Raw genomic sequence first — 12,990 nt, 5'->3', positions numbered from 1 at the left:
AGTTGTTACTTTAACTCCCGTTATAATTTCTCTTGAATGATATGTTTTATTAATTTTTCATTTATTTGTTTGTTTATGTGTATTCATTTAGTCTACTCTCTAAGGTATAACACACACACACACACACATTGTTAAGAGTCCAACCTTGTGCAGCACATGGACATTAAATTCACTCACCATGCTCTTTCCTCAGACTACGGCAAACACACCCCCCCAACACACACACCCCACAACACAATTGCGCACTTGAGTGAACATGAAAGCATAAGGGAAAATTTCAATAAAAAAACTCTTGGCCACAATTATTTAATTTCAAAGCCTTTAAATTTTTAAAATTTCATTGTAGTTTAGGGGTAATGATTTGATATTAAATTTCTAAACAAAATGACTTGCTCCTTATTTAAATTAATATAAGAATTGATCTACTTCATTTGTTAATTGTCCTGCTTCACTTGTTCATTTACTTATGGAACGTTGTTAATTATCTTACTTCACTTGTTCATTTCCCTTGAATGAAATAAAATGAAAGTCTGACAATGAATAAGTAAAGTAGAACAATGAATAACAATTCGTAAGTAAATAAATAGCATGCAGCATATGAATCAATAAGTTATCTTAAGATGATTTAAACACTTGAAATGAAAATGAGTTGGGCAATTAACAATATTTTGTAAGTAAATTAACAAGTGAAATAGGATAATGAACATGTGAAATGAGAAAGTTTTGATATTAATTTAAATAAAGGGTAATTTTATTATTTTTTTAAAAGTTTAATATCAAATCAGTACTTCTGAATTGAAATATAATTTCAAAAATTTATGAACTTTAAATTTAAATAAGTGTAGTCAATGGGTTTTTATTGAAATTGTCACACAGAACAATATGCAAGATAAGTGTCCACTTAATTGTAAGGATGGATGAATTTTTTACACTTAGCATTAGAGGCAAGATTTGAGAGTTTTTTTTTTTTTTTTTTTTAACTTTGAGTTTATTTATGTGACTTGAATAAGTCCAAAACCTAAAATTGAATCAGCATGACTCATATATCTAAATTCTTTTTTATTAATTAATAAAATTAAATTAAATAAAAATTAAAAATCTTAATTTTTAAAATAAAAATTAAAATTTCTTAAACAAAAAATAAAATAATATTTAACGATTCATTTATACAAGCTAACCCAAAAGCTCAAAATGTTAGAAATGGATTTGACTATATAAGTTTTTTTTTTATGTTTAGGTATTTTAAACCTATCTCAAATTGAGTCTAGTTTGCTTAAATTACTTGTTTTAATTTTTGCCATTTAACGACAAGTTATTTTCACTTCAATTTTTGGGGCCTACAAAAAGAAATTCATATTCCTTTAAATTTTACATGCCATTATGTTGCTTCTTCTGATTGGCATTTTCCCCTTTCCCCATACCTTCATATATAGTCAATTCCATTCAGCTTGTTTTGGGCGGTGAATTCCAACTACGACTATTCGAACCATTACATTATTTGATATGACTTTGGATATCCAATATTTAAAGTTATTCTCTCCGATTATGACTATTCAATTTGTCATTATTGAACATGTTAACGTAGCATGTTTGGATTGTTTGGTTAATAATAATCATTAATATTGTTTCAAATTTATCAATAGAATTATTTTGTCTAAAATAAGTGATTTTTATGTTTATTTTTTTGTCCATTTATTTGTGCATTTCATATATTAGTTTTGAAACTATTATGCTGGATAAATAAAAAGGTCAAATGATACATAGGGACCCTCCAAGATTGTTAATTATAATTAAGGACCTTAAATTTTGAAAATATAAAACCAAGACCAAAATTCTTAGTTGGAATTAAAAATTTTTGAGTTAATTTTTTCAATACTCATGTTTAATCTTTAGTACCCATAATATTTTTATTACTTAATATTTTGATGTCTTTTTAATATAAATTAGAGATAGATCTCATTTATGCTCAAAAAGGTACATCAAAATTGCAAATTAAACTTAGCTTCCCTCGTTAACATGTCAATGTCTCCAATGCTCAACTTTAATATTTTTAGTACTGATATGAAAGAAGAAATTAAGTTTTAGTGCTGAAAACATAAAAGATTAGTATTGAAATATTAAGTATGAGAAATGAATTAAATTTTAAAAAATGAATATTGAAAATGTTATGGAAAGAGTATTGAAAATATTACAATATAATTGAGTATTGAGAATATCAAATATGATACTTACAAAATGAGTTAAGATACATTTTACTCCTGAACTTTTTCTTAAAGAATAGTTTCATCTCTACATTAATAATTGAGGCAATTTTACCCTAAACTACTTTTTTACATAGCAAAAAAGCCCTTCTATAAAGTGTCTAACGCTCTTTGAAAAAATAATTCAAGGATAAAATTACCCCACTTATAAGTACATAGATAAAATTGCTCCTCGAAAAATAATTTAGAGGCAAAAAGTGCACCCTTACTCTTAAAAAATTAACTAAAAATTCTAATTCCAACCACAAACCATGGTGCATTTTTGGACTATCAAAAATTCATAGCCTTTACTTAAAATTAATTGTTTTAAAAGGTATTTATCTTAATTAAAACTTAACATTGTATAATTTGGCTCTCAAAGGAACATAGTATTTCGTTCAAAGTACAATTCATTAGTTGGCTTCTCTATCATAATTCATAAAAAAAATTTTTAAACAAAATGCACTTGAGTTAACTGGTCAAGATAGTTGGATTAGTTTATCTTTGAGATCCTGAGTTTGAGTCCTAAAATATACACCCACATTAAATAAATATATTAAAGACATCTTTAAGGTATCCTTGGGACTATCGTAGGTAATAATGATTGTACACAATGGAGTTTGGATTAATCTAAACAAGCAATATCTTAAATGTTTTTTTGGATATTGGGCAATGGAATTAAAAAAAAATTCTTTTTTATGTGGTCAATTCTGTTCGGCTGATCAGTTAGTGATCCAATAATGAGAATAGTGCATCCAAAATTTCACGTTTTAAACTATATGGAATTTGTTCATTATTCAAATTTTCACATCATCCACACACAGAAGACATAGAATAGTACACTCACGCATTTGAATCGAATAAAATCCATGCGTATATTCTTTCTCTCTCTCTCTTTTTTTTTGTGTGATATATAATAATTATTTAATATTGTGCCATTGAAGATGATGATGGATGACGAACCCAGCAGCTGTAATAAACTACATATATAATATAAAAGGAAGAGTTTGGCATTGTTTGCTTAATAAGGGAGTCAATTACTGACTTGACTGGCCGGGTTAATCGGGTGAGGGTCAAAAACTAGCAACGGCGCCGACAGGGATTATTTGAGACGAAATTAAAAATTAGGTTTATTTATTTTCTTTTCATTTTTGATGGCTGACAGTGGAAAACTCTATTAAAGGAGAGTCAATTGATGAGGTGGGCAAAACATCCAGGTGGCAACAATATATTGGAGGAAAGTATATCAAGGACATAAACTTAAGTTTTGCAATATTGTGGTTTACAATTCGTTGTAGAGCGTACAACAAATTCCTTATTTGCAAATCAAAGACATTAATATTTGTATTATTATATTGCTTCAGTCAGACCTCATAACTTATGTCCAACAACAACAACAACAACAAGCCTTTATCCTATTAGGTGGGGTCGGCTACATGGATTGCAAGACGTCATTGTGCTCTATCATTTATTTAGCTTTTAGAAATATTATTAATTAAGAGATCACGTTCAACAACTTTCAAGAGTGTTCTCTTAGGCCTTCCTCTACCTCTCTTAGTCGGACTCGAAGTTATATGTTCCACTATTCTCACTGGTGCCTCCCTTAATCTTCTTTGTACATGCCCAAACCATCTCAACCGATTTTCTACCATTTTTTCCTCAATAGGTGCCACCCTCACTTTTTCACGTATGTGCTCATTTCGAATTTTATCTTTACGTGTATGTCCGCACATCCATCGTAACATTCTCATCTCTGCTATTCATAACTTATGTCCAATCCCCAATATTTTTCCTGTGATTTTTCATTATTCAACAAGATAATTAAAACACAGAAAAGGATATATATCTTGCAACAATTATAACCATGAGCTAGCCCTGAGTTCATTTGAACACACTTTTACTTGAATATTTTTGCTAATTTATTTGAACATTTAGTTATATATAAGTTTTGTTCCTTCTATATAACACCATGAGCCATGATATATATATTCAAATAGTCTGAGAAGATATTCAAATAAAGGGTTTTATATATTCTTGAGTTGGAGAAGCTAGTGTTTGGAAGATAATTGGCATTAGTATTAGAATATATGTATTGATAAAGTCTCACATTGACTAACTAAAAAATGAATTGAAGGTATATAGGTTTAAGTTAAGTTTTACTCCCTTTATTAAAAAATATAAAACATTTTTTGAAGAATTAAATATTTAAAAATGTAAAATATTTTTAGTCTTTTGAGGTGTAATTGTTGTTTTTTTTTCAAAAGTTCTCCTATTGATAATGATTTTATATTTATTATAAGGTACTTAATAGAAGTAAATATAAAAAGATAAGATTGATTGAAAAGTGAGCTATTACTTTATTAATGAATAAAATTTAATTAAAAATATTTTAAATTTTTGAACAAGTATCAAAATTTGATAAAAGCACATTGGATGGAAGGAGATCAACTGGTTGTGACCTCTGAGACATTAATAATGTTGCAGATATTGGCCACGGTGAATGCACCATATCAAAAAGTAAAAGAGAGAGAATTTCATCATTTCAAAAATAGAAAAAGAGAGAAAAAAAGAAAAGATAAGTTCTGCTATGATTTGTTTTGACTAATCTTGAGGAAGTGATCCAAAGCTTGGTAGTGGCCAAGAATCTTCAAGGTAAGTGGTTTTTAACAACTGCTTTCTCCTTTCTTGTGATTAGAAATTGAATTTTTGGCATTTTTAATTATCGTTGTTGAAAGTGAAAAAATACTTTTTTTTTAGTGTGTTTAATTGTTAATAGAAAATGAATCAATAAAATGTGATTTCTAGATGTTAAAATTCAATTACAAAAATTCAATATAAGGGAAACAATTTAAAAAGCAACAAATTTATAGGGATTAAAAGTATAGTTAAATTTTAAGGTGATCATTCTAATTAAAAAAAGCATTATTAATTAAATTAGTCATAAATAAAAATATATGTTTGTACTTTTATTTTTGTTTTCTTTTGCTTTTTTTTAACATAGCATGTGCTAATAAAAGTTGGGCATAAACAAACAAGAGACGTGACAAGAAAACTTGAAATCTGAACAAACTTGTAGGTTGGAATGAAGAATATTTTTCAGTGGATGCATGATTGATGCAGGTTACTTACAAAAGACCAACTTGTTTAATTCAAAATACAATTAATAATTATAGTCAACAGAGTTTGGCACGTCGTGTACGTAAATTCCAATGAGTTAGTCCAACATAATATTTTTAAAAATTCCTCTAACTATGTGTAAACGCATACATGCAAGCATATGTATACTTTCTACTTAGAACAATATTATAAATTAAAACCATTTTATATGTGATATATCCCTCCATTTTTCCCCCTTTTTTCTTTCTCTTTTTCTTTTTCTCGCTTTTTTCCCCTCTTTTTTGGGAGAAAATCCAGGGTAAAATTAAATGATTAAAGGGAATGAGGATAATAAGGAAATTTCAAAAAGAGGGAATTTGAAAAATCAAAGGATTAGCAAAAATAAGAAGGAAAAAAAAAACTCTGCAATATCCAAAAGCCTAATAAATTAAATTTATTATCAAGGTACCATATCAAATAATTTAAACTTAAAATAATCTGAAATTGGAGCTTCTCTGTGATGATTATTGGCTCTAGGAAGATTCTGGATGGAAAGAACTCAGCAAAAAGTGTGAAAATGTGAAGAAACAAGATCTGGAATTAAAAGTACAGTTATGGCTCAAAAAAGAAGCCTTTTGCTTTCAGAGTCAATTTGGCAATAAAAGTGAAGTGAGAACGTAGCTCTTACGCTAATTTATGATGTAGAATGAGAAAGGAGAAAGGGAGAAGAGGAGGGTAAAGAAGTGAAAGATAACAAAGAATTAGAGAGAGAAGGGGAAAGCTTAGAAAAGTAAGATAATATCAATTTTTATTCATACAAATAATGCATACGATACGAAAGAGTCAAGACTTTAGACATTATTAATAAACCTTAATCTAATCCTAAAAATAAATGCAAGAATATTTATAAAAAATCTAAAATTAAATGTAAATATTCTGAATGATACCATTAATCGACAAAATCCTATAAAAATAGCAATAAATGTAAAATTACCATAAGTAAAACAAAATACACATAAATCATAAATTCTAAAATGAATTTTCAAAATCTTCTAATTCATCTTTAAGGGTTTTTCTCTCTTTTCTTAATTCCATCCATAATACTTTTGACCAAAGAAAAGTTCATCAATAATAATTTTAAAAATACCTCGAGCTATACACATGAAACGCACACACGCACGTGTATGTTGTTCACTTGGCAACATTATAAAAGCATTTCATGTCCCTCCATTTTTCTCCACACATTTCAAACTCACACGCCCATGGCCATCGAAGTTCAGAAACTTTTGCTTCTTCTTCTTCCTCTATTCATCTCCATTTTCCCTTCGATTAGCCTCGAAGATGGTTTTGTTCAGTGTTTTTCCTCAAATACACCAAACCCTAATGCAACTTCACAAATCATATTCACTCAAAAAAATCCATCTTTCAAACCCATTCTTCAATCTTCCATAAGAAATCTCATGTTCTCACACAAATCAACACCAAAACCGATCCTTATTGTCACCCCACATAACATCTCTCACATCCAATCAGCCATAACCTGCTCCAAACAACAAGGTCTTCAAGTTAGGGTTCGATCTGGTGGTCATGATTATGAAGGTCTTTCTTATACATCCCACGAAGAAGAAGATCAACCTTTCATAATTCTCGATTTTTCCAACCTCAGATCCATAACTATAAACCTTGAAGACGAAACTGCTTGGGTTGAATCAGGAGCAACACTTGGAGAACTGTATCATGCAATTGCTAAAGCAAGCAGGGTTCATGGCTTCCCTGCTGGAAGCTGTCCCACAATAGGCATAGGAGGACATCTTAGTGGTGGCGGGTTCGGTACGATTTTCAGAAAATATGGTTTAGCAGCTGACAACGTAGTTGATGCTGTCATTGTAGATTCTCATGGCAGGTTACTGAATCGTACGTTAATGGGAGAAGATCTGTTTTGGGCCATACGAGGAGGAGGAGGATCAAGCTTTGGTGTTATAACTTCATGGAAAGTTAAACTAGTGCGTGTCCCTGAAACAGTAACAATCTTTGATATCTCTACACGCGTTGTTGAAGATGATGATGATGATGATTCTGTAATAACATTCATGAAATGGCAAGATATTGCAGATAAGCTTCCTGGGGAGATGTTTCTTCATGCAGTGATGGGAATTGAAAATGTGAATAGTTCATCGTCATCCTCTTCTAATAAAGCTGTGACAATTTCTTTCACTGGGCTGTATCTTGGAGAAGCTGACGTGGCAGTGAGTTTAATGAGCGAGAATTTTGCAGAACTGGGTTTGCAGAGAAATAACTGTAAGCAAATGAGTTGGATTCAATCTGTTCTTTACTTTGCAGGCTTCTCAGTGAATTCCTCCATTGATTTGTTGACTCAAAGGAACCAAACATCTCGGATTAGTTTCAAAGCCAAATCGGACTATGTAACATCACAACAATCTATTCCTCTGTCCGGTTTAAAAGGGCTATGGAAGATTCTACTGCATGAGGACAATTCTCCATTGTTGATACTGACACCTTATGGAGGAAGAATGAGTGAGATTTCAGAGTCAGAATCTCCATTTCCACATAGAAAAGGGATCAATTATGGGATTCAATATATTGTGTCGTGGGATAATTCGAGTGATGATGAGAAATACTTGGAGATGATGAGAAGATTGTACGAGTACATGACACCGTATGTTTCGGAGAATCCGAGAAGAGCTTATTTAAATTACAGAGACTTGGATTTGGGAGTGAATAGAGATAAGAACACAAGCTATGAAGAAGCAAGAACGTCTTGGGGTTCCAAATATTTCAAGAACAACTTTGAGAGATTGGCTAAAGTAAAAGCTGCTGTTGATCTTGGCAACTTCTTCTGGAACGAGCAAAGCATTCCACCTTTAATCTGAGGATTTGTATAAATTCACTGATTTAATTAGTGTCTCAATTAATGTCATTATATTTTATTCCAGATGAAGTATACTTTAGCCCAATGATATTCATATGGTTGTAGATAAATGTTTGAAATGTATCCGTATAAAACTACAATTTAACTCAACATTTCATTTAAATTTAGTCATACAACATGGACACTCACTAAATGAGAAGATTTGGAACACAAAAAATTCAGATCTCCTTAGTATCCCATAAGAGATTAGTCTATTATTGGCAGAGTATGCTCCTTGCGTCTCCCCAAAAACATTAAATAAAGCCAGACAAATTGTTGTCTCTGATTAGACGGGATTGAATAGTACATAACTTATCATCATAAATAATCAAATGAATTATATAAATATTACATCCCATGATTATTTTATTTTTAAATTTTTAAAAAATTATTAATTTTCTTAAATTATATTTTTGAAGACCGATAATAATATTTTTGCTAAATTAAAGAGAAAGCAACTTCTCACCTTGTCTTCCAATTTTTTTATACTAATAAATGATATGTAATAAAAATCCCAAAAAAGTTATATTTCATCAATAAAATCAAAAAAATTATTTAAACTCATCCTATAAATTTAATTTTTTAAAATACTCCTTTCAATCCAAAATATGAGCTATTTTTTGAAAAAATTTGCGTACCAATAAAATTTTTATTCTCATAATATGTATATATATATATATATATATTGTTTTCCTTTTTCACCTTTACTCTTAATTACCAATCACACGGGATAAAAGTGAGAAATATATATATATATATATATATATATTAAATTGCTTATATTTTAAATTAAGATTAGTTAGAAAAATGCTTATATTTTATACTGAAAGGAATAATATTTCATAAAATATTACCTCTAATGTTATATTTAACATGGAAAATCAGAGATATATTAAATTAATCATGACCCGGTCTGCTCATGATTCAACTATTGTGCCATCATTGACTCTTAAATAACTACTATTCCTATTTTAATAATTGATTTGATTTTTCAAAACCTTAGTATTCATGTATTGAAAGAGTTTGAATCCTTGACCTTTGCTACCATTCACCTTTATTACATATGAGTAGATGAGCTACTTTAAAAGTTTAAATGGAGTTAGCTTCCCCTCCGTTAGGGGAAGCCTTTCCCCTCACCTCTTATGAGAGATGTTTATATTTAATTTGAATGAATCAAATTTAATAATTTTTATTTTTATTTTAAATTTATTAACATAAAAAATTTATAGGATCATTTTTATTAAATTTAGATTATCCATATTGAAAAATAAATTTATTAAAATTTTTTATAATTTATATAAATTTTTTATTTTTAAAAAATAAAAATAAAAAAATATTAAATCTGAACTATTTAAATTAAATCTAAAAGAGAGGTGTGGAGGAGGGCTTCCCTTCCCTCCACCCTAAATGGCCTCTTTTTTAACCAAAACATGTGGCTTATATTTATAAGTAGTTATCAATAGTTTTATATACAATGATCATGATCATGCGACATTTTTGATTTAATATGGATTAATACTGAGACTAATAAAATTATAGATATCATAGACAAACAAAAGTATAAGTTTTGAACCAAAAAAAAACGATATAAGTAATAAGATGTGAAATTAGAAATCTGAACAAACTCACGACTTCTAAAGTCATATCGTTAGGCTAAGTTAGGTAATGAACACTTTTCAAACGTGAAAACTGGACCAAGATATTAACTAATGGTTAATTACTTATGAAGACCAACTTGTTTAGTCAAGGGAGCTTAGTGTCACGGGCTGAGAGTCTGGCGCAGCACACGGCGCCCGTGCGGCGTCCTGGAGGACCCCATAATCCTCAGGACAAGCCTTACCACGTACGGATCACACTGGTTTCGCCCTGCCATGGGCTCATCAGGGAGGCGGCACTAGCCCCCGACCAGTTGTGCACACAGTCCGAAGACTGAGGCAGAACACCCCCAATGCTAATGTCGCCCCCTTTACCCATATTGTGCGAGGCTAACCAGCGGACCGTTCATTATCTTGGTCTTTACACGGTCACGGAAATATCATCCGTGACATTCTCCCACACCCAATCTAGCACGCCCTCGTGCTAGGGGAGAACGACTCCGCCCAAGGATCGTACGTACAGTACTGCCACAAACACACCAGCTCACTTGCTGGGTGGCCACCCGAGTCCTGCACTCTTCGGACCCACTCGCACCCGCGAGCCAACAGGAGTGGAGTCGACAACGGCCAACCATCCCGCCCGAGTCCCCACTTTTGGACCCACCTGCTCGGAGGCCTTTCTGGAGCGGTGCCGAGGCCGACCAGTCCCAACGTGGGACCCCACGCGCACACGGCAGTAAAGTACGTCCTGCTCTGATACCACTCTGTCACGGGCTGAGAGTCTGGCGCAGCACACGGCGCCCGTGCGGCGTCCTGGAGGACCCCATAATCCTCAGGACAAGCCTTACCACGTACGGATCACACTGGTTTCGCCCTGCCATGGGCTCATCAGGGAGGCGGCACTAGCCCCCGACCAGTTGTGCACACAGTCCGAAGACTGAGGCAGAACACCCCCAATGCTAATGTCGCCCCCTTTACCCATATTGTGCGAGGCTAACCAGCGGACCGTTCATTATCTTGGTCTTTACACGGTCACGGAAATATCATCCGTGACATTAGGCCCGGAAAAAAGTGGAGAGAAAGCATACTCAATATTTTAATTACAGTGATTACATTTCATTAATACTTAAAAATTATTAATATATATTTTACTTTAAAAATTCAAAACAATTAACATAATTAGGAACACTCCTTATACCTCACTTATAATTATAATGTCTTTTTTAAAAATTTGAAATTTAATATTTTCGAGCATTCTTTGACAAAATCATTGCCAACTATTTGATTAAATTAAACTATTCTTATCATGATATATAAAACACTCATTGAATGAATATATTTATCACCACCGAATCCAAATATATATATATATATATATAGAGTAAGGATGATCATGGAAGTTATTAATATTTTAAAAAGGAGTTTTGGATTGAGTTGGTCGACGATAAACCGATAATGCTTCTAGAACTGTATACCTCAAGTGTTACTGATTTTTTGACATAGAACAAGAATGAGGTGGTAGTCCTTATCTATACAAGATATTTAATATAATATTATTTGTGAAACATTAAATAGAGAGAGATAGTATGATGAAGGAGAAAGGTAATATTAAAACAAGAATAATTAATAAAATTTTATTTTTATCTAAGTATCTTATATTTTGAAATATCAAATCACTTTTAAAAATGTTTTACACACATGTGCTTATATGATCCCTTGTTTTGACATTGAATGCACTAGATTATTTGATTTGATTATCAAATAACCAAATGTTACCGAAGACATTTGGCCTCACTTCTTGATGGAGTTGAATCAACATATCTTACTAATAATAGAGTTAAAAAAAAATTAAAAGATAGCTTTCCTAGGCTTGAAACGTGAGAATACATATGATGTTGGAATAATTTTTTGTAAATACTAATTGACGGTTCCGGTAGGATCATGCTTCTTATTTTTATTTTATCCATGCTATATTTCTTATATTTAATTTTTGAATTTTGTTTGCACAAGTCAAAAATGGGAGATACTAGAAAATGAATACTAACATTAAAAGAAAGTTTTAAAATTACTCGTATAAAGCTAATCAACTTTATAATAGAATAGATATTAATCAATTTAATTAATAATATCTTGGTGATGCATGGGAGTGTTGGAAAATCCTATAAAAATATCTATTTTGAGTCATGCACAATTACACTATCCATAAGAACTAGTTTGATACAGTCATCAACAACTTCCCAAGATTACGCAGAATTCTCATGGAAAACTAATAGGGTGATAGTACAGCAGCAACATTAATAGGAAAGAAAGAACTCATGAGGAAAAGAAGAGTTTGAAGACTCTAGAACGATATTCATTCAAACAAATTAAAAGCACATATTTATATAGGCTGAAAAATCATGGGTAGTTTAAAGGCAAATAAAGATTAAAGGGAAAATGACAATAAATTTTTTTTGAATTATGTAAATAATATTTTAATCCCTTAAAATGTCATAATTCTTCTGAAGTCTCTAGAGACTTTTCTGTCATTAAAGAATTAATATAAATAACTAAATTGTCTTTAATTTAAACTTGCAACTTGCTATTGAATTCTTATGATTTTAAAGAAAAAAATTGTGAATTTTTAAAAAAATTGTGAATGGTAATTGATATTTGCAATGCTTAAAAAATATTAAGATTTTAAATGTAAACTTGTCAACTGCTATTGAATTCTTACAATTTTAAGGAAAAAAATTGTAAATCTTTAAACAAAACTTGTGAATGGCAATTGAAATTTGAATTGAGGGCAATTTGATTTATGGTAGTTCTTTAATGACAGAAAAGTTTTTAAAAAAATTCAGGAGAATTATAGCATTTTAAAGAACCAAAACGTCGTTTACATAATTCAAAAAAATTTTATTGTCATTTTTTCAAGATTAAATATTATTTGATGACAATTTCTGGAAATCATTTTTGGATGTTAATATTAAAGGTAATTAATGATTATTAAAGTGTCTGACACCGCTTATAACTCACTCAAAGGGAGAAAAAAAGGGAGTTTTGCAAATTTAGCCCATATCATAGGACCAAACAAAAATAATAACCCGACCTTTTTTGAATTTGAATAATGGCTTTTTAATATTTATCTAAA

At 30.7% G+C, this 12,990-nt stretch overlaps 1 protein-coding gene across 1 annotated transcript; it reads left to right on the top strand.

Moving 5' to 3' along the window:
• The first annotated feature begins 6,572 nt into the window (after positions 1 to 6,572).
• LOC129306782 (berberine bridge enzyme-like 26) lies at positions 6,573 to 8,336 on the top strand. The gene has a single exon (XM_054947508.1). The coding sequence runs from the start codon at positions 6,599 to 6,601 to the stop codon at positions 8,225 to 8,227; it is 1,629 nt and encodes a 542-aa protein (XP_054803483.1). The 5' UTR covers positions 6,573 to 6,598; the 3' UTR covers positions 8,228 to 8,336.
• The last annotated feature ends 4,654 nt before the right edge of the window (positions 8,337 to 12,990 follow it).

The sequence above is a fragment of the Prosopis cineraria genome, unplaced genomic scaffold, assembly GCF_029017545.1.
Source record: "Prosopis cineraria cultivar Desert tree isolate PC_DT_omini unplaced genomic scaffold, ASM2901754v1 PC3, whole genome shotgun sequence".
In the NCBI taxonomy this organism is placed as follows: domain Eukaryota; kingdom Viridiplantae; phylum Streptophyta; class Magnoliopsida; order Fabales; family Fabaceae; genus Prosopis; species Prosopis cineraria.
The sequence above is the reverse complement of the archived record's forward strand: the minus strand, read 5'-3'. Positions and strand labels throughout refer to the sequence as shown.